The 23,548-nt window shown below is 33.8% G+C and overlaps 1 protein-coding gene across 1 annotated transcript in view; it reads right to left on the reverse strand.

Annotated features, from left to right (window-relative positions):
• Nucleotides 1–23,548, reverse strand: part of LOC150099020 (uncharacterized) — a 119,001-nt gene that overhangs the window by 49,370 nt on the left and 46,083 nt on the right. The window contains exons 5-6 of the mRNA XM_090405793.1: nt 21,184–21,276; nt 4,039–4,347 (exon numbers count right to left, since the gene is read on the reverse strand). Coding sequence (XP_090261919.1) covers nt 4,039–4,347; nt 21,184–21,276 — 402 coding nt within the window. The remainder of the gene's footprint in view (nt 1–4,038; nt 4,348–21,183; nt 21,277–23,548) is intronic.

The following is a 23,548-nucleotide window of genomic DNA, read 5'->3' on the forward strand; positions in this document are numbered from 1 at the left end:
ATCTCTACTTGTTAATGTGTTCTTCACTAGCCATGTAATCTTGTGCTACCTTAGCAATATGTCCTCTAAACTTTAACTTTGTCTATCACCATCCCTAAATCTTTAGCTTCATCTATTTTCTCGGTACAGTTGCCATCAATGTGATAAACGGTTTGTAATCCCAAAGTGCATAACTTTACATTACTGACACCCATTAACTTTTGTCCATACTGACAGCCTATTTAAATCCCCCTGCAAGCTCTCCACATCACCTTGATTAACTATTGCTCTACCTAATTTAACATCATCAGCAAACAACTAAATATTTCCTATATCATTTATGTACAAATTAAATTGCGATTCTGCCCCTCCCATATACCACTTTTTAGTATCTGTCCAGCAGTCACCCTCTTTAACCAGTGTCACATCCATCCCCAATTGTTCTAATTTGGGGAAGTGTTCTATGTGGTATTCTGTCAAATGCCTTTGCAAAATCCAGCAAAATCATTGTGTAGCCATTTCCTTTATCCAACTCAGCTGTTACTCTATTATAAAAAGTTAGTAAATTACTAAAGGCATGACTGACCCTCATACAGTATCATATTTTTATCTACCCATTCTTGAATTCTCTTTTCTACCAATTTTTGTAGTACTTTTACCACCACGCCCAAGATACTGATTGGTCTATAATTTACTACTGTAGTCTTAGAACCTCCCTTATGCAGAGGAATAATTCTGGCCTCTTTCCACGCCCTTGGATTGCTACCAGAGCTGAGACTTAAACAGCCTAGTCAAAGGCACTGCCAGTTTTCTTGCACATTCTCGCAAAACCCTAGTTGATATCCCATCTTATCCCACAGTTGTATTTACATTGAGATTCTGCAATATCGAAAGAACCTCCAATTCATCCACCTCTCTTCCCACATTAGTGTCTATCATATAGGTTAAAGCAGTAACTTCACTAGGAAGATATATGTATGCTTGCAAAGTGGTCCACTCAGTAACTCAACTATTTTATCTGCTTCCATCTCCTCGTGACCATCATCACTAATTAAGATTAATCTTCTACAGTCAATCTTTAATAAATTAAGTTTAATCCTTTATCCAAGTGTAAGCAAACAAAGTTTGTACCTGAAAATATCTTTAGGACTGAGATAAGGTGGACCAAGCTTTCATCACTCTTTGTCTCAGTATCTCCCATAATGCAAAACACATCTCCTTGCAGACATGTACACTGCTATGCATTAAGGGAAGGGCCACTACCCAGACCAGTTTCGACCTTTATTGAGGTCTCGTCAGTGGGAGACAGAAGCAATAGGAGAGGTCATATTTACCCATAGGAGTTGCCAACAGATGTACCACCTTATTATTGAATTACTCTGGATTTAGAGAAAGATGTTGGAAATTTATTTTGCACTTGGTTAGACTATAATAAATTAAGTTTAATCCTTTATCCAAGTGTAAGCAAACAAATTCAATAATAAGGTGGTACACCTGTTGGGCAACTCCTATGGGTAAATATGACCTCTCCTATTGCTTCTGCCTTAGTATCTCTCCGTGATAGTGAGGTTAGGCCCTCATTGTGTTTTAAATATACATCCTGCAAACAGAAACAAATGGGTTTGTGTTTCTGAAGAACCCTGATGTTACTAATATTTTGATGGAATGCATGAAAATTCTACTGTAAGAATTTTTCTATTCTTTTGGCTTTGTCGATTCATCCAATTTCCAGGAGATTGAGAGCTTACATTTTCTTGGCTTGTATTTCCAAATTATTGACGTAATGTTAAATACATCTGATATGTCAGGGTCAGTTACTGTGTTTAATTCACATGTAAGAAAAGATTGATTCTGCTAGGGGGGTTGAGGTGAAGTTGTCTGCAAGAATAGAAAAATAAGAACACCATGGTGGACACAAGATATTAAACAAGCAGTTGTGGACAAGAAGAAATTATACTGAAAGTTCCTAGCAAATGATTCAGCAGATGCCATAAAAGAATATAGAGAAAAATGTGAGGCTTTGGCAGGAATATAGAAGATAAGGATAGAAGATATGAGGAAGGACAAAATGTTCTGGAGGTTATTGCAAAACATTAGCAATGGAGGAAAGAGTACAATAAAAGGAATCAAATAATTAAGGTGACATGAAAACTGAAGGTAAGAATATCCTAGATGTTTGGAAAATTTTCTACAGAAGAGTAGAAAATTTTCAAGAGGAATGTAAACAAGTCACAACAATACTTGAGGTACAAAAGGCCATCAAAAACTTGAAATTGGAAAGGCAGCTGGAGCAGATGATAAATCGATGAGAAATATTCAAATATGGAAGTATAAAAGTTTTGCAGTGACTACACAGCATAATTCAGAGGGCCTGATCAAAAGGTTGAATTCCAGATGATTGGAGTAGGGCTCTCATAGTTCTCTCTATATAAAAAAGGAAAAAAGCTGAATGTGAGAATTACAGAGGAAAGGTTTATGTAAGCATTCTTGAAAATAATGTTGAAAAAAAATAGTGGACAAGGAATATGGAGAAGAATGATGAATTTTGCTGGGTTCAGCAAAAATAGAGGTTGTCAGGATCAGATTTTCACTTTATGACAAATAGCTGAGAAATAATGGGAATATAACAAGGATCTGTACTTAAGTTTTGCAGATCTGGAAAAAATGCATATGACAAGGTGCTCAGAGAAAAGCTTTTCAAAACACTACAATTATGGGATAAATGGAACATTATATATAGTAATTGCACCCTGTCCTACAATGCTTCACTTTACAAGGATCCACTCATACAACACTTATGACTAATTATGACCAGTGTCCATTATACGATGCTGTATTCATTCATATGATAGTTTTAGTAACATCACTCCATGCAGGGCTGTCGCCAGATTAGATTGCACCCCTGATGGATTATAAGACAAAAGTATAAGAAAATCTCCAATTGCTATTTTGTTTTTATTACAAGAGAAACATTAATGCAAAACGATTACATAATAACATTAATTAAATGTTTGCTATATGGGGATATCGCACAATAAAACATTTATAAGCAATGTCCACCTCTATCGATATAGTTGCTAGACCAACTAATCTTTCTTGGGTCATTGCTGTTCACAAATAATTTTAAATCAGTTTAAGCTTGGAAAAACTTCTTTCCGCACTTTCTACGCTAACAGGAATTGTTGCATAGCGACAGCACCTACCGCAATATGGCTGAACGAGCGCCTTTATTAAGACGCCCCGTGAGGTAGGCTGCCTCTATGCTACACCCTGTCGACGGTACTGATCCCATGAATGCTATAATGTCTAAAGCTGCTAGTTGAATGAGATGGAGAGGGTAGTTGTTTAAGAAGACACACACATGAGTATTACAAGTAGAACAAAAAAAAAAAAAAGTCTTGCAGGAATCTAATACTGAAGAAACTAATGATAATGTATAACAAAATTGAAAATGAACTATGGTATTGTAGAGCGCAAGATGAAAGACAAAAAAAAAAACTTTAAATCAGAAAATGAAGAAAGAGTAATATGACAGTATCCCTCCTCCCACAATATCAGTAAAGCTCATTATGGAGGGCAAAGTCTGACTGTCACCTCCTCATGGTGCCCTCTGGATAATCTAATGACAGCAGCATTTTTTTTTTTCCTCATCATAAAGACAAATTTCAGTGATTACAACTATACTACCATGTACAAAGCGCAGCTGATGAGACTCTTGATTTGGAAATATATTATATCATCCAATGTAATTTAAATAGTATCGTTACTCCAGCAAGCAAAGAAAAAGTTCATTATCAAAACATCTACAGCAAAACATAACCCAATCTGTGACTTGTCCATCATTTGATGTTACTGTGAATCATCAGAAACAAAGAAAGCACAGTACTAATCTCACTCATGTCTATGATTTTAGTTATCTCTATGCGATTATATCTTTAGGGATTTACATCATCTTTGGAGATGCATAAATTTATCATTATCAGCATAGCTTACTGGAACACACATTTCTATAAGCAAACATGCAGACAGGAAAACAACAACAAAAAAAACATGACTTACGTTATCTTGCAGTTTAGAAAGCATTCTATAATTTGTTGATGTTAAGAAATTATAACTTTTTTCAAGGGTTAGCCATGGTTTGTCCCCAGTGCTTCCTCTGCAATAAATACCTTTACCAGGAGGTGGCTTATTAGGTCCATTACTTTTGGTCCAAGTCCTCTGACTAGTTATGTTTGGTTCACTTGTAAGAGCAATATCTTCTTTGGAGTCTACTAGTTGAGAAAGATGATTTTCACCTTTATATTCTATAGACTGAACTTTCACAGGAATATTTTTCTCAGTGTCTTCAGCTGTCAAGCTTTCACTTGTCTAAAAGTATTAAACAACTTTTTATAAAGCAAGATATTTTGCATATCTTAAAATCCTAATTGCTTAAATAAAAACAAACTTAAATCTTTATTTTTTCAAAGATGTCCAATATTTTAATAAAATTGTTAATAAAAAACAAAACTTATTTTAAGATGCACCTAGGATACCTACATAAGTATCTTTTTTCCTCCCATACCTGGTAATTGCACAAGTTCTTGATACTATACATTTATTAAATATATTAAAACATTTAATCTAAACAAACTATGATATTTTCAATTTTGCCATTCTTAATAACTCCAAATCTATGGCAGATAAGGAATTAAAAAAAAAAAAAAAAAAAAAAAAAAAAAAAAAAGCTGGCATCAGAAATTAGAAATCTTACATCATACAATGGGTGGACTGCACTTGATCAGAGGGAGCCAAATCTGGGGGAAAGGGTGGATGTTCCAACAATTCATAGTGCAGATCCCTTAATTTTCCCATTGCCAAAACACCTTTGTGGGCAGGTGCATTGTCCTGATGAAAAATGATTTTTTTTCTTTTGCAAACCGGGTTCTCACGAATTTTTTCGTGAGAAAAATTGCTGAGACTATAGGCATTTCAAAAGAACATTTGGATATATTTTGCATAAAGAACTGCAAATGAAAAAGCTTTGCACAAGATGGATGCCACACAGATCAAAAATGCACCCTTGTGAAAATCTCTGAACAGTGCTTGAAGCATTTTAACAAGAATAAATTTGATTGGGTACGTCGATTTATTACTATGGATGAGACTTGGATCCACCATTACACACTAGAATCCAAACAGCAGTCAAAACAGTGGACAGAAGCCAGTTGTTCAGCTCCAAAGAAGACAAGGTCAGGGCATCGGTGTTTTGGGATACTAAAGGCATTTTGTTTATTAATCATCTTCAAAGGGGTAAAATAATAACCAGGGAATATTATTCCGATCTTTTAACCAGACTAGATGAAAAAATTCGTGAGAAAAGACCCAGTTTGCAGAAAAAAAACATAATTTTTTATCTGGACAATGCACCTGCCTACAAAGGTGTTTTTGGCAATGGAAAAATTAAAGAATCTGCACTATGAATTGTTGGGAGACTTCCAACCTATTCCCCAGATTTGGTTCCCTCTAACTTCTATCTCTTCCCGAAACTAAAACTCTTCCTCACTTGTCAGTGTTTTTTTTTTTTCGAATCAAGAGGTGATTGCAGCTGCAGAGGGATGTTTTGCAGATCTTACTGAGAACCACTACAGGGACAGGATAATGGCGTTGGAGCATCGCTAAATGTTGAAATATTATGTTGAAAAATAAAAATAATTCTGAAATTATAAATTTGTTTTTTCATTGTTAAGCCAAGAACTTTTCAGACAACTCACGTATTCCTCACAGAACTCTTCCACTTAGTAATTGACTGACACTAGCTTTTAGCTCTGTGACTGAAGTACCTGTTTCCAATTTTTTATACTGTCTATCCAGTTTATTGTAGGCATGCCTCTTTTGAGTTCCTGGAATAAGTCTTTACAGAACTGCCTTTGAAAGACCATTAGATCTGCTGATATGACCAAGCCTGATGAGTTGTTCCCTTCAAATCTTTATGATGTCATCCATTGTGAAAACTTTTTCACAAGAATCAGTGAAAAACTGATTCTTTGCCTTACTTCAAAATTCATGATGTGATCAGCGTATGGTATCTTTAGGAGTCCAAATTTAAGAGGGTCCAATTCATTTTAGAAATTATGGACTTTACAACTGTGTTATAACTATTTTAATTTCATGACGTTTCGATCTTCATATTAAGATCATTATCTGGAGTGTATACAAATATACAAGGACAAGCTGAGTTACATTTCAAGCTAAAGAAACAATGATTTGATCACTGGTTATTCTACTGGCATGACCTCTAGTGAAAAAACAAACAAACAGATAAAATTACAAATTAATTAATTATTTAGAAACTACATCAAAGCTAAATTCTATTTAAGATAACATGAGAGAAACATATAGATAGTTTTCTTACAGTAACAATGATATCCTATTTTTAACATTATAATTGTTATATTAGATTTAGGATTCTGGATTATCTACAGTCCTGTTTATAGCCAACTCTTATGGAGAAAGGTTTTGTGGGTAGAATATGTGCCTTCCATATGCTTGAGATTTCTCCACCACATGGAGAAAGCATTACTCAGAGATACTACCAAAGATACACAAACAAAACACACCACTCTGGCCGATCAGGCTATGAGAAAAAACTTGGCCGTTACTCCAAACCATGTACAAAATGTAAAATCTGAACTTTCAAGTTACTTGCATGCAGATATTTGGATTATTCTCAAAAAGATTATGGACAACACAGTGAACCATATCCTTCAAACTAAGAAAGAAAATCTCATATCCAAATTTCATAGACTAAAAGATAGACAAAACCAATGGACATATTCGAATTTCTTCACAGCAAACGTTAACAATCAACCAGAAGCAAGAAACAACAGGAGCCACCAATTGCCTGCAGGTAACAGTAAAATAGTTAACTTATCCAACCATGCCTTAGACAAAGATTAACTCTCGTTACACAGCAAAGGTCCTAAATTTTGCCATAGCACTCAGATTGATCAAACTGGATTTTATTTGTAATATTGAAAGAGGATGAAGATTCATCCTAAATAACATAGCAGATAAAATACGTTTAGAAACCGTAAACATTTTAAATATAAATCATAAGAAAACAATAACAAGCAACTTAACGAAACATGAATTAACAACAGTGAAATCATTTAAATCAAATCCGAACATCGTAATAACTAAAGACAATAAAGAAAGTGCCACTGTTATTCTAAACCGAACCACTTATTTAGAAAAAACGAATCTGCTAGTCTCAGACAATAGTACATACCAACTTGTTAACTACAACCAAACCAATAGAATAAAAACGAAAACAGAGAAACTACTTAAATCAATTACTACATGGCCTGAAGATACAGTCAAAAAATTACTTCCGCACTACGCTCATTCCCCGAGAATTTATGGTCTACCAAAGATACACAAACAAAACACACCACTCTTGCTGATAGTCGAAGGTATAGACAGCCCGAATTATCACCTAGCCAAGAAATTAGCAGCAACACCCAAGGAGTTGGTAGGTCATTCCCTAAGTAATGAATTAATTTGTAATTTTATCTGTATTTTTTTTTTCCCCACTCGAGGTCATGCCAGTAGAATAACTGGTGATCAAATCATCGTTTCTTTAGCTTACTGTGTGAAATGTAACTCAGCTTGTCCTTGTATATTTGTATATACTCCAGATGATGACTTTAATATGAAGATCAAAATGTCGGAAATTAAAATAGTTATTTATAACATGGTTGTAAAGTCCATAATTTCTAAAATGAATGCTGATCACCGTGCAACACTAAAAGAAAGGATTAAGAGGGTCCAAGTTTCACTTCTGTTCTGTTTGTAATTGTAAGCTAGTTATGTGTCTATAATGGTTTTAGTTTATGGAGTGCTGTTGTTACTCTTGCAATTTTTGTTCTAATATCCTGTCTTAATCTTTCATCTTTATTAACAATATTGCCTAGGTATTTAAACTGATCATCTTCTTCTGTGAGTATGCATCCTCAAAGTAGGATTTTTTTTTCCAGTTTCTGCCACAGCACTTCCTTCAAAGCACAGGTATTTCTCATTGTTTTTGATTTTTTGGTACTTATGATTAAACCATATTTTTAAGAGCATGAGCTAACTTTGTAATGATTTCCTGATGATCTGATTTGTTTTACACGGGGGGGGAATCAATATCATTAGCAAACTTCAGATGGTTTATTCTTCTTCCTCCTATTGTCACTCCAGTATCACAGTTCTCCAGAGCTTCATTTACAACATTCAAGGATGCAAGTAAATAACATCGAAGATAATTTGTACCCATCTTGCTCCATGCTCCACTGGAAGGAGAGTGCTGTAGTTCCCTTTGATTTCAACTATTGTTTCAGAAGATGAGTATAGGGCTTCAATCACATTAGTTTGCTATATATTTCATAATGTTGCAGAATTTTCCAAAGGGCATCATACCAAATAGAATCGAAGGTTTTCTGTAGGTCAATAAAATTATGGTGCATTACTTTATTATGTTCTATGCATTTTTCTCTAATGATGTAGAGCATAAATATAGTCACTTGTACTCCTGTTCTTTCTAAATCGAACCTGAAGTTTGAAAAATTGGATTCCATTTTTGCTTCAGCATGCGAGAGTAGGTGGTCTAAAATATTTTGCTTGGATGGCTGATTGTTCTAAAACTGTTGCTTTTTTTTTTTTTTTTGGAATAACTATATACCAATCTTTTAGCCAGATCAGTGTTCTACACAGCTGACAAATTTTGTGAAGTGCACTAACAATAGGTTCTCCCTTCTTTAAGCAGTTCTGGTGAGATATCAATTCCTGTTGTTTTTCCTGTTTTTGATCTTAAGATTGGTGCAAAAAGAGAATTACAACTGACTAGAAATTACGTTCTAGTTTTAATCCTTTGCCCAAGTGAGCAAATAAAAGACTGGAAAATATATCTTCATGATTATGCTGTTTGTATGTAGGGGCTTTAAACCTCAAGATATTGCCTGAATATCCTAATAATGTATTGTTGCAGATACACCCCTTTTGGGAGTGTATATTGTATGCAATATACACTTGGAAATAACCTAGTCAAGGATTACACAATAATATAATTTCTTTGTCAAGTATAATTTACTGTCTACTCTACTTGATTCAGTAGATTTAACAGTTTAACATAAAATTTTGTAAAATCTGAGTGCAGGAAACTGAATTACTAGCATTCAGGTCTTGTGATCATACTAAAACAAACAAAAAAGTAAGGCATTACAAACTAATGAGAACACAGAATACATAAATTATGGGATATTTAGTTCATAAATTTTCTAAGTGCACGAGTACATTTTTTTTTTAATGTTAGATCCATACACAAGAAGTTGGTTGGTCAACCTATGATATGTTAGTACCATATACAGGAAGACGCTTCAGTAAAGAGGAACTTTTTTCATATTAGATTTGAAAGCTATGCACTGTATTCCTTGAGAAATACATGAGGGTAAGAGAGGATGTTTCAGAGTACAGCAGAAATGAGACAGGAGAAGAAACTTTTTGTGTAGGTCTGAAGTTGGACTGTGAAGGGATGTAGAATAGCAGTTGCATGCATTTCAGTGGATCTGTTAGAGAGGAGAAATTATTGATGCAAGTACCAGTGAACTTTTGTCATGGAAATATTTAGAGGATATGCATGTAGCAGATATGGTCAAAGATGAGTTTGAGTGCACTTTTCTTCTGTCTGGCATTGGGTATTTTTAAGGAACTACTGGAGAGCACTGGCCCAAATACACTTGGAAATAAGTCAATGAACACCATAGAGTGAGGGAATGAACAGCCATTGTACCTATCTTAATAAGATGCAAGACTTCCTTTCACTATGATGACTGCAGCAATCCTAAAGGGCATATTTTCCACAAGCAATAGTGATCAATGGGAATTTTAGACCTTCCTGTAGGAATATAATGATGTCGTGGACTATTGTGGGGCAGACATCCCTTGACCTCATCTCATCCCACAAATGTTCAGGGTTGAGATCAGGACTCTGTAGAGGCCAGTAAAGTGTGGTGCTGTTCAAGTCTACAACCCACACAGTTATAGCAGCAGTCTTATGACATGGTGCAGTCTTGCTGAAAGAGACAATAGTCAGTTCCACAGAAATGCCACAAAGTAGGGAGCATGCATTGTTTAGACTGTTCAAATATCTCCGAGTTCAATGTTCATGGCACCACAAACAGAGGTTTGAGGCCAAACCAGAAAAACAAGACCATACCATCACACAGACTCTGGTAAGAGACATTCACCGGCCCGTGCAACACTCACACCCATCTAGCTACTTAGTAGAGGGTGTAGCGTGATCGATCGCTCCATAATGGGCCTTTCCAAGTTTTCACATCCCACCCCACCGCACAAACTCTTTGCACAACTGATACTGCATGTTGGTTTGGGTAATGTGGAGCTTGCACATTGCTACCATACCATGGAAACCCATGTTGTGAGCTTTGGTTCTGAATGTTTTTGTGCAGATGCCCGGAACTCCATATTCAACATGTTAGTTGACTAATGGTGGTTTTTACATGTTATCATTCACAGCACACCCTATGGCCACGTTTGGTGAGTGTGGTGGGTTTTTCACTGGAGGCAGTACTTTCAGATGACTCCCTGCACTTCCATCTCAGTATGGTATTACCGATTGTTGAAGTGGGATGGCCCAATTTGTTGAACAGATAGGTCTGCAACATGGTATCCTATCACATTGCCTCTTTCAAACTCCATCAGTTTTTTCTAGTAGCCATTTCATCCAGACACAGTTGTAATGACTTTGGAGCATCATATTCCTCCAATTTATACTGGTTAAATGATTCACTACATAGCATGATATATCTTGCCAATGGGGGGGGGTGTCCGTTGACTTCTTTCCAAGCAGTATTTGATTAATGTAAACAAAGAACGAAAGTATGTGAGATTATATTTCTTAGACTATAATTAAAGAGGCAGTTGAGGTTTTTTTAGCAATGTAATTTCTTGTTATATGCAGTTTTTTTAGAGGAAAAAAAGTCTAAGGAAGTTGTAATAATTAAAAAAAAAATGCTATAGTTAAATAAACCTGAAAATATAAGAAAGGAAAGCATAAAAGATAATTTATGAAGGCCATTTAGCCTATTTGACTAGCTCAATCAAAAACAATACATATACATAAAGCCAAGTTATTTCATGAAGCATTGGGATTAGAAGGAAATTTTTCTGCCTTATCACTTTCCATGTGAAGGAAGAAAATTTGTACCCTGAACAAATTAATGCAGATGTGACAGGCTTACACTGGAAATACTTGCCTGCAAAAAATGTTCACTTTCACTAGACAACATTTTTTTAACATGTAAGTTGTTTTTCACAATCATAAGTTGTGAAAATTAATGCATCTGGAAACAAAGTTCATTTTGGGCAACTTATTTATTAGCATATAATGAGACAACAGCTGGGATGCCTACACAGGCATCTTGCACCACCATATGAAACCAATATATTACTATTGGTTACTAAATAACTTAAGAAATTCACAACGTATACTGGAATATAAATTAAAATAAACTTTAATATGTACTTCCTATATTTCGGCAACGTCACGTTGCCATCTTCATGGGAACATAAGATTAAGACGTGCACGCAGGCACTAAAAACAGCAAATGAGGTCGAAGAGAGATAACTACTGTTTTTCTCTTTAAAACTACTGTTTTAAAGTCCTGATGGTGCCCCCTAGTGGGCTATATTAGGTATTCTTGGCTGTTGAGCTGAAGTTCTCAAGATGTACGTCTCCCAAATTTGGGGTAGTTCTATGAGAATTGCTATTGGTTTTAACTGGCTGTAATTTTGTCTGTAAATTGCATATGGTTGCAGTAAGAAAAAAACCCTACCACCCTACCTATGAGACTGGCCATCTGAGCTTTTCATGAAAAGCCCCAATAAAGGCTCTTCATGTCATAGATTGTGATTTGAGCCAAGATCTTTCCAAACCAGAGAGCTTCATCTATATTTTGAGCAATGAAGGTAACAATTTTCCCAGATATTATTATAACCAGAAAGGAGCTTGAATGAAGAGATTTTTAAAGGCCAAATAGTTTAAAAACAACTGAGTTCCAGAAGTTCTCATCTAAATGAAAGCATTCTAAATTAGATAATAGGCTTATGCTTGTAAAATTTGAATACGAAAAAAGGGAGGAGGATTTGTTTTGCAAAAAATATCTAATAAAGAGTTTTCGTTTATATCATTAGTTTAGTAACAACTACAAGGATAGGCAAATCCATATAATTTTAGAGTATCATCACATCATTTGGTTTGGCATGGCATCATTTATGCACATGGTTGGACTGCTTAGTAAGCAAATTGATACGTGTAATCTGTTGCTTATGTGTATTTTTTTATTTATTTTTTTTTTAAAGCTTTTGATAGGATATATCATGGAAGACTGTTGCATAAAATGGAGAATATGAGATTGGATTATAAGAGAGTATATGTCTGATAGATATCAAAAAAAAGGGGGCATATGAGAAATGCGAGTCTGCAAGATTTAAGGTGACAAGTGGTGTTCCACAAGGATCATTCCTTGATCAATTATTATTCAATATTTATATTAATGACATTGGGAAAGATTTGACAGGAGACATAACTATTTTCTTATGATGAAAAGATAGGCAGGGTAATCAGGAACACAGCTGATATGCAGTACTTACAGAATGATTCAAATATGCTGGAATTCTGGGCATGTGAAAATGGCTGTCAATTCAATGTTAGTAAATGTAAAGTCATGCACTTTGGTGTGATTAGATATCCAATGTCATATTACATTGGTGGAGTTATGCTAGAAGAAACTTATCAGGCTAGGGATAGAACGTTTAGTAGATAGAACGTTGATGTTCGAGGGCCATGTAGTAAAGATTCAAAATACAACTCAAGAGGATAATTGCAATGCTGAAATGAACCTTTACATGCAAAAATAAGGAAGTCATTTTGCCTGTTTATGGGGGTCTTGATACAACTTCACTTGGACTATTGTGTGCAGGTTTGGTCTCTTAGTTTTCATGGTAATGCTAATATAGCAGAGATTATTAAAGATAAGAGCAAGTCCGGTGGAAGCAGGCATGCAGAGCATGCGGGCGGCGCCACCGCCAGAGCACGGTTCATAAGTTCATTTTTAAAAAACAAAAAATTCTTAGAATGATCAATATTAAAATAAATAAGGCCGGATACACCAAATAAAAATTTTAAAAAATTGTATGTTGCCGCCTCTTTGATCACCCATCTGTTTACAATTTTGCAGCAAGAGCAGGCTAAATGCTTGCCTACAGAATGTTGTGTCTACTGCAGTCTATCTAAAGTGAAACGGTGAACGTTTTATGTGCAGAAACGAATTTTCGTACAAAACATTTGTTGCTAGTTAACCAATTATATGGTATGCATCTCAGTAGGCTACTGACAGTAGCGCAGTGCGGACTATTATTTCATCTCTGTGTCGTGTTGTGTAATAATTTGTTGTGGATAAAAAATAGAAATGGAATCAAAAAACATTATCCAGTGCACAAAATCGTAAGCGTCATGCTGTGAAAGAAGCAGATATTAAGAAACGAACTGGGGCCCTTAATAAATTTGTCATCCAGTTTGCATGAAAGTACTATTGCAACTATTGAACAAGATAACAAGATGCATATTTAAGTGAAAAACAGTTGGGAGAAGATTTAGTTGTAGTTGACCACAAAACTAACACATTGTTAGTCTCTGTACATTTAGAAGATCCAGGTGAATGGGGAAATATTGATGAAAAATTAAGAGTTGTTTTAATTGAAATGAGGCCTGTTCAAAAGAAAAATATATATCCCAGAGATACATATGGTCCTAAATTTGGCGACACATATTATAATAGAGAAATAGAAAACCGGGAGCACGTGCCAAGAACATGGCTCATTTATTCCGAAACTTTAAATTCTGTTTTTTGCTTTTGTTGCAAACTTTTTGCACCTACTGAATCAAGTAGTCTTGTAGAAGGTTATAACGATTGGAGAAATGTAAGTACAACTTTGTACTTAGTACAAAGTACAGAGACATGAGACTAGTTTAACTCACATGAAAAATTTCTTTGGAACTTGATAAAAATTTAAAAAACAAAACTACTATTGATTGCCAGACTCAAAGCATGTATGAAATGGAAAAGAAACATTGGACGAGTGTTTTAGAACGCTTGAGTGAAATTATAAAATTCCTTGGTAGCCAAAATTTAGCTTTTCGCAGATCATCTGATAAATTATATGAAAGGAATAACGGCAATTTTTTAAAATTAGTCAAACTGTTTGAGAAGTTTGATCCCATTATGGAAAATCATGTTGAAAGGACCCTACAACAAAACAATAGAGTACACTATTTGAGTAAAGACAGTCAAAATGAAACATTGGAAACTTTAAGTAACACAATCAGGGATATAATTTTATTATCAATTTGAAAATCTAAATATTATTCCATAATTTTAGACTGCACACATAACAGAACAAATGACCGTTATTATTCGCTTTGTATCCTGTGACAACGGAATTGTCAAGATCAGGGAAAACTTTTTAGGTTTTGCAGATATATCAGATTCCACAGGACATGGTTTATGTGCAAGAATAATGGGAACAACTGAAAAAATGGAACATTCCCATTGAAGACATGCAAGGTCAAGGGTATGACAATGGGGCAAATATGAAAGGGAAAAAAATATGGGCTCCAAAATTTGCTTTTGAACAAAAATCCTCGAGCTTTTTACATGGTGCTCATACTCTAAATTTAATCATTAACGATGCAGCCAAAGTGAATGCAGATACAATTAGTTTCTTTGCAATCATTCAAGAAATATAAAATTTCTTTTCATTCTCTTACAAACGTTGGGAAATCCTTTTAAAGTTCATAAAAAAATTAACATTGAAACAGCCATCAGAAACGCGATGGGAAAGTAAAATTAATGCAATCCGCCCTCTACGATATCAGTTAGGAGAAATTTACAATGGAATTTTTGAAATTTTAAATAATGAAAATTTTAATAAAGAAACTCAGCATGAAACACAAACATTATGTGCTAAAATAAAGGACTACAAATTTATTTCCTCTCTTATAACTTGGCATGATTTACTTAACAGAATAAACCCTGTGAGTAAAATGCTTCAAGACAAAAATATGAACATTGCACTTGCTTTAGAATCTATCGAAAACTTAAAAATATTCTTACAAGAGTATCGATCAGATACAAATTTTAAAGAAGTTCTAAAACGGCGAAAGAACTGAGTGAAGAGGTGGACGGAGAACAAGAATTTAAAACTGGTACGGAAGTCTGACGATGAAAGAAGACACGAGAATTTGACTACGAGCATTGATGAAACGCCACAATCGCCAGAAGATAAATTTAGAGTGAATGTGTTTTATTATGATAATATCAATTTCTTGTATTGATTATTACAAATTCATAACAAAGATTTACGAAAAAATTGTGATGATTCAGAGATTCTCTTGAAGGACAGCGACAATAAAGATGTAAATGCAATAGAACTATATGATGAGTTATGTGCTTTCCGTGATATTTTTCGGAAGGATAATTTAAATATTCAAAACCCTTTCGATATTCTTAATTTTATTGTGATTGTGTCCAATAATTTATCTTCCCCTAAATTGTCAATTGCTTTAAGAATACTATTAACCTTACCTGTTAGTGTAGCGAGCGGTGAACGTTCCTTTTCCAAGTTGAAATTGATTAAAACCTACTTAAGAACAAGTATGTCACAAAAAAGGCTTGCTAGTTTGGCGTTAATAGCTATTGAAAATGATATATGTGGGGAATTAGACTTTAAGACCATTATTTCTAATTTTGTGAATATGAAATCAAAAATCCTAAAATTTTAATAAAAAAATTTCCAGTATATTTATGTAATTTAATTTATTTTCTTTTATTCTATAAAGATGTTATTTTTTGAATACTTATATTAAATGTTCTAATTATTTCTGAATTCTTTTCTTATTTTCTCATCTATCTTGAGTTTCTTTTACTTTCCTAAAAGATAGTTCCAGTTATAAAAATTATTAAAAAATTTTTACAAGTTACTAAGAATTTAGTAACTTGTAAAATGCAAGAATTTTTTAAACTTTAGTTCAAATAAATTTTAAATTTAATTAAAATTTATTTTAATTTTGTTAGCGATTCTGGTCGGTGAGAAGGCTATAATCCCTGTATCATTATATTCAACGATTAAAGTGAAGTGGCTTTATCAAAATTTGCTTTAACTTTTGAGAATTTTTTGAATATTCGGGTTTTTAACGATTATCCTGCCTAGTCAACACCCCAGGTTCGTTACATTTAGCGAACCAACATGTGGCTGTTCTGTCAAAATTTATTTAAGAAATTTCAAATAATTTAAACTTTTATTATCGTAAAAGAACCACACATGCCTGGATCGTTACAATGGCTCTTAGATAGAAATTGCATGCGGGCGGCAAAGACCCTAGCGGCAGTTCTGGATAAGAGAGCATCCATAGAAGTTGAGAATGAATGCAGTCATAAGTGGGTGAGAGCTAGATTTTTCTCTCATAGAATGGTGCATGTTTGGAATGGTTTGCCACTGGAGGTTGATGAGCACAGGTAGTGTGAATGAATTCAAGAACAAGTATGACAGTTGGTGTGGGTAGTATGTAGTCTTCCTCGATGAGTCCCTCATTCTCTGGAGGTTTCCCTTAATAATAAGTTTACGATCTGGAAATAAGCACTATGCTTCTTTTATATTCAAATATTTACCAGTTTTTATATTATAATCTTAATATAAAATTATATTAATATAATTTTATATTAAAAATATTTTATAATCAATTATAATACCAATATATTATTTTACAAGTTATTCATGCTTATGTATAACTTATGAATGGTGAACAAATCTCCAGCCACCACTAGCAGTAGTGGTGAGAGATTTGTTCACTACTGTTGCAAGCAGAACATAAGCATTTTACTGTAGCAAGAAATATGGTAAAATCCATAAAAACCTATTTCAAAATAATGGATAAGGAAATCTTTAACAATTTTTGATGATTTCACGTGTATTACTTCTATTCTTTAATTTCAAGAATTAAATTTCCAAAAAGCCTGGTTAATCCTAAATTTAGATGGCAAAGCTTGTTTGTTTTTGGAAATTATCTGAAGTAAAATAAAGAATTATGAAGATGCAATAAAGTACTGTGAAACTTTATCTGCATTTCTAAACATGGTGAATAGATTTTATTTGAGAATGAAATGTAAAAAATGTAATATTTTATATAATTTCCAAAATTATATTTATTTCTGATGACTAGTAGTTGGAAATAAGAATGGACACTATATTCATGTAAATGGTAATATTCAGCACCTGTATATAAAATAACTGCAAATTCAACAAATTGATAATTCGAATATGTATACAAATTCATACTAATGAATCAAATGTATACTAATGAGTATGCATCCATATTCCCCTTTCTGAAATCAATGTTTTATTAAATTAAAAAAAAAAACTGTAGAAAATATATCACAGCAGTTCATTATACTATCATATGCAAATGCCATTCTATATTTCTAGAGATATGAAAGGAGAACTACTGATTGCAGTGACTGTCTTTGCATTCTTTTGATGGTTTTGTAGATAATCTGTGAGAGTATAATTATAAAACAAATATCACTAGATATTTATATATTTCACTAGGCACAGAAAACAACTCATTTATGTCATGCAGAATATTTTTAAAAGCAAATGTTTATTTATATAAAACTCAAAATAAGGAAACACTACTTTTATACAAATTCTACCAAATAACTTGAAACTGGCATGCCATATTTTATATATATTGATGACTGTGTAAAAACATGCCCACAATGCAGAAGAGACTTGTTGCATGATCAAGTGAGTTCCTGCCAGATGCAAAAAATGTGTGAAACATAGCCCAACATGAATGTGTTATATGTAACAGAGATGAAATATAAATAAAGCAGATGAAGTACTTATAAATAATAATTATACAATGTTATTTTGAAGCAAAACAGCAATTCAAGGAAAGCAAAAAGTAGCTACAGTATTCAAAACTAAGTGTGTGAATAATATTCTCAAATGGCAGGCAGTTTTGACTAAAAATGGCCAATTTCAAACTGGGTAAACTGGACAATGAATCGTTGAATGAAGGATGAAGTAAAAGAATTTTATTCATGTCATTAAAATCAGCTAATTATACATATATAAGGCTAGCTCTTGTTGGGCACACCTAAATATAGCAGAGTATGAAATGAATACTAGAACAGAAATATTTTGGGAAAATCTGGAGAAAAGAATAAAAACTAATCATGTTGGAGGTTTAATGATATATTTTCAGTACTGGGAAAGGATTAAAACTAATTTTAATGCTTCTAATATTTCATCTCAGTTTGAGACATCTTCAGGGATTACAAATAACTTTTGTAACAACACATTCAAATACAATACAATATTAAGTGAAGCACGCAGGTGACTATAAAGTTCCATCTTGGTGATGCGTCCTCTATGGGCATTTGTAGGTAGCCTAGGATGTAACATAGGATCTCTGATAATTAAAGTTTCTTAAATTTTGGGAAGTTTTATGCAACTGTGTTTATTTAAATTTGGTTGATTTCTGAGTGCTGCCACAGATTCTAAAAACAGTCTTTCTTTTTTGAATTTACTATGGTGGAGCACGGTGGTTTTTCTCCAGGAGATCCTGTGGGCTGTATCCAAAAGGCTAGATTGACCAACATCATGATTGCAGATGTATGATTTGTGTAGTTCTAAACAGACAGTTGCCGATCTGCTTGTCTGCCCAAAGTAAGCCGGCTTGCTTTGGGCAGACAAGCCGGCTTACTTGGGGGTTGCACTTTTTTAAAGACCTGGCTATTTTTTCTGATATGCCATGGAGGTAGGGTATGGTGATGGCATTTTTGAAGTTCTTCTGAAGAGATGGCTGGGGAATAGGGAACGAACTGATTATTCTTTTTAATTTTGTAATCATTGTAGCCATTGGAAAGGAGGGTGTTGTGTATGTGGTTGAAAGAGAGGTTCTACTGGAACAAAGCTTGCTTGTGAACTCTATTGGTTAGAGTTTTAATAATGCCATATTGTTGAGATAGGTGGTGGCGAGAGAGTTTGTGAATGTATCTGCCCGTGTAAGTAGGTTTTTTATATACAGAGAAGAAAAGGTTACCATTAGAAAGGCGTGTTACTAAGGTGTCTAGGAAGGGCAAACTATTGTTATTTTCCTTTTCCATTGTAAACTGGATTCTTGGATGTAGGCTACTGAGGAAGGAGTCTAATGTGTCTGGGCCATGAGGCCAGATAGAGAACACATCATCTACATATCTTAGCCAGATAGAAGGTTTGAGAGGGGTTGAGTCTATGGCTCATTTTTCAGAATTTTCCATGTAAAAATTGGCAAGAGGAGGGAGGGGCCCATAGCGGTTCCCTCTGTTTGTAGATTTTGTTCTTTCAAGAAAAATAACCAAAATTGATGGCACAGGAAAAGAGCTCTAAGATATCAGAAAGAAAAATGTTTTTTTTAGGAGTGTTAAAGTGTCATTTAAGAGAATATTGATAAACAATGAGGTGATGTTAAAGCTTACCAACAGGTCTGTATTATTTAAAGTTAGATCTTCAATTGAGATTTTAAAATGGATTGTTTTTTTTTTTTTTTTTACATAGGATGTGGTAAAACCAGTGAGGGTGGGGTCAGAGAGTTAGCTAGCTACTTTAACAGTTTATAACAAGGTACATCAGTGGCATCTACTATAGTTTTTTTTTTTTTTTTTGTGGGGGGGGGATTAGGTTTGTGGATTTTTTGTAAACTGTATATCTTTTAAGTAAGTTTTTTAACTGGAGTATATAGAATACCCTGTTCCTGCAAGCTGGCTTACTTTGGACAGACAAGCAGATCAGCAACCATCTGTTTAGAAGAACACAAATCACGACATTGGTGCTAGCCTTGCAGACCATGTTTTGGATACAACCCACAGGATCTCCTGGAGAAAAACCACCATGCTCCACCACAGTAAATTTGAAAAAGAAAGACTTTTTAGAATCTGTGACAGCACTCAGAAAAATCAACCAAATTTAAATAAACACGGTTGCATAAAACTTCCCAAAATTTGGGAAACTTTAATTATCAGAGATCCAACGTTACATCCTAGGCCACCTACAAATGCCCACAGAAATAGGACCTAGATAGGACCTTAGAGTCAGCCACGTGTTTCGCTTAGTATTGTATTGTATTTGAGTGTGTTGTTACAAAAGTTATTTGTAATCCCTGAAGATGTCTCAGTGACTGAGATGAAATATTGGAAGCGTTATAATTAGTTTTAATCCTTTCCCAATGCAGAAAATATTCCATTAAACCTCCAGCATAATGCTCTCACAGCACTTAAGCCTCAACACATGAACAAAACTAATAAATGCTGGATTTCTGTTCAGGGCATGGGCTAGTCATTACTAAAACTGTATTCCCACATTAAGATATGCACAAGTCAACAGGGACAGAAGACACGAGAAATAGAAAAGCATCACTGATTATGTGACTGCTGAGATATCTCCACACTAGTTCAAGATATTACATAAAAATGAGAAAAATAAATAAAATAAAAATTAGATAAAATAAGTATCATATAGGGGAAAAAATGCATGAAAGTTTAAAACAAGAACCAAAGTTCAGCAACTTTAATAGGTGAATTCTATACTCAAACACAGAATGAATTTTCAACTTTATACCTCTCATATTAATATATGGGGATATAAAGTTGAATGGACAGTTTCTCAATATCTGACATCATATTGAATGTTTTTGTGACAAAATACTATTTATATAACTGAACCATTTCCTTTCTTTGTCAGCACTAAATCAGAAAGTAAAAAATAAAAACATACTGAAGATAGTAAAGAGTCTGATTATATCGAACATTAAAATTTCATTGTGGTTCACAGATTTTCGATGATTGGGCTATATGTGATCTGCATATTTGAGATACCCGAGATAGAGGTTTCCTAACCCTCTCTCTCAATTAAAAAAATCAAATAAATTATTATAAAGGCTCAATTAAAAATTAGTATGCATATATTTTAATATATTTAAACACATATGTGTATATATATATATATATATATATATATATATATATATTTAAAATATATCTTAAACTCAAGTCAGTACTCTACCTGTAAAGGAACAAAAGAATTGAGGACTGTTGTTCTATTTCTGTTATATACACTTTCTTGGGGAGGCTCATAATAAGTTCTTTCATCAGGTGGCTAGAAAATGGAAAAATATTTGAGAAGAGAAAAAGAAAAAAAATCAATGCTAGTGGTTCTCAGAATAGTAAAAAAAGTGTTATAACAGTACTAATTTCTATGATTATTAAATCTTTTTTTATTTACAGCAAACTTATATGCAAATCAAAGAGGAAATTTATCATTTAATACAGAAATTAAAATCAAAACCACCTGTTATACAGTCCTGTCTCTCTAGCACCACATTTCCTTAACTGCATGTCCTTAGGCAGAAGATGCCTGTCTCATTGAGACCTCCACTTCATACTAGTCATTGAACTGGCTGGTGGTGGTGGGGGGCAGGGGATAGAGGGAGAAAGGAGGTACTTTTTTTTTTTTTTTTTTTTAGAACAGGATTTCTATATTACCTAATTCTGCCAATAATATGAATTTGTCATACACAGGTTTACAACCTTTGGGCACATTAAATTAAAAAAAGGAGGAGGAAAGACTCAGAAGTATCCTTCTATAACTAGAGAAGTAAGATGCTTTCCAGGCAATACCATATAATTAAGTGTCAGTTGTGATTACTCTCCAGTCAGTTTGCTTGTTCAGAAGCATAGAAGAAAACCAAGTTATCAAGAGAAAAAACTGTTATATCCTTTTGAATTTAAATAAACTTCCTTTATACTGCTAGATAGATATTTAATCTTGTTCACCACAAGGAAATACATTTTATGATCTTGAATTTTTGTAATAGGAAGATGTGTAAATAGAAGCAGTACATGCAGTTCTCACCTTTATAAGTCAATTCATTCCTAACACGCATTTTCATAAAGTTGGAATTTAATTCCTATAGATGTAATGTTAAAATCTGTAGTAATGTTCTCAACAATGAAATTTGATCATAGCAATTGTAACTTCCTGGAGATATTTTCCATTATCCTTTAAAATTGTACACATAGTTGAAATACTTAGGTAATAGTACTTACAAATATCTTTAAGTCATTCTGTCCACATGTTTGCTTTTGATCTCATTTTGTTTCCTATATTACTTTTTGCTGTTTTTCTTATATTTTTTTTTTACTAAAAATCACTATGTAGTATCATTTTATTTTGGCATACTGTGCATCGATAATAACAGGAATTAATTTGAAATAAGACAGCAAAAACGAAGAGCAACACAGCTGCTCTTTCTAACGTCAGCGTAGTAACTGCTTTATGTTACATGAGTCAGTGAGATACTCTCACCTGCCAGAACACCCCCCCCCACCCACACACACACTAGTACTGTAATGAATTACATGGAATAGCTTGAAATTTATTTGTGGATGTTGAGCATTTATTTATTGAAATGAATGCTAATATATTTGATTTTACTGATACTTGATTAAAAAAAACTTTCTAATGTCAGCGTAGTAACTGCTTTATGTTACATGAGTCAGTGAGATACTCTCACCTGCCAGAACACCCCCCCCCCCCCCACACACACACACACTAGTACTGTAATGAATTACATGGAATAGCTTGAAATTTATTTGTGGATGTTGAGCATTTATTTATTGAAATGAATGCTAATATATTTGATTTTACTGATACTTGATTAAAAAAAACTTGTAAAGCAAGAATTTTACAGAACATTATATTTAGCATGTTTCAACTGTTTGGCAGAATGTGATAAATGCTTAAACACTATGTGATGCAATTTCTATACACATCTAAGTTACCTGAACAAAAAACAGCTCTTTAATTTTGATGAAGTATACGAGCAAGATCATCCGAATCAAAATTCTATGATTGATAAATGGATGTGTAATCTTATTAAGCAAGAGATTTGTAAGAAAACATCAATGTGGAAGGAATACTGTGTGCATAAGGATGACATCCATTATGAACATTATATGCAATAGGCTAGAATAATCACAACTGTTGTACGGAAAGCATGTGCTAAAGACAACCACAAGAATTTTATCGGATGTGCTGCAAGTAAAAGAAAGAATGAATATGAAAGAATAACACTTCTAAATCCAGATGGCATGAGGGTTACAGAAGAGGTTGTTCAGCTAACCCATTTTGTTAAAAGCTATCAACCTGTTGTATGCAACATTGAGGTCACTGCTACCTCTTCACTGGATGAAGAAACACAGGCGTATATAAGGACATGGAATTAGAGCTGTTGCAATAAGAATTTAGCATAGGGACTGATGGGATATCAGCATGTGAGCTAAAAGAGTGTTCGGCTATTTCTTTGACCAGGCTGTTTAATGTGAGTCTCATTCTGCAGGAATGGAAGAAATGTATGGTAATTCTATTG

The sequence above is a fragment of the Typopeltis vanoorti genome, chromosome 15 (genome assembly GCF_054136105.1).
Source record: "Typopeltis vanoorti isolate ZY-2024b chromosome 15, IOZ_Tvanoo_1.0, whole genome shotgun sequence".
NCBI classification, from domain to species: Eukaryota; Metazoa; Arthropoda; class Arachnida; order Uropygi; family Thelyphonidae; genus Typopeltis; species Typopeltis vanoorti.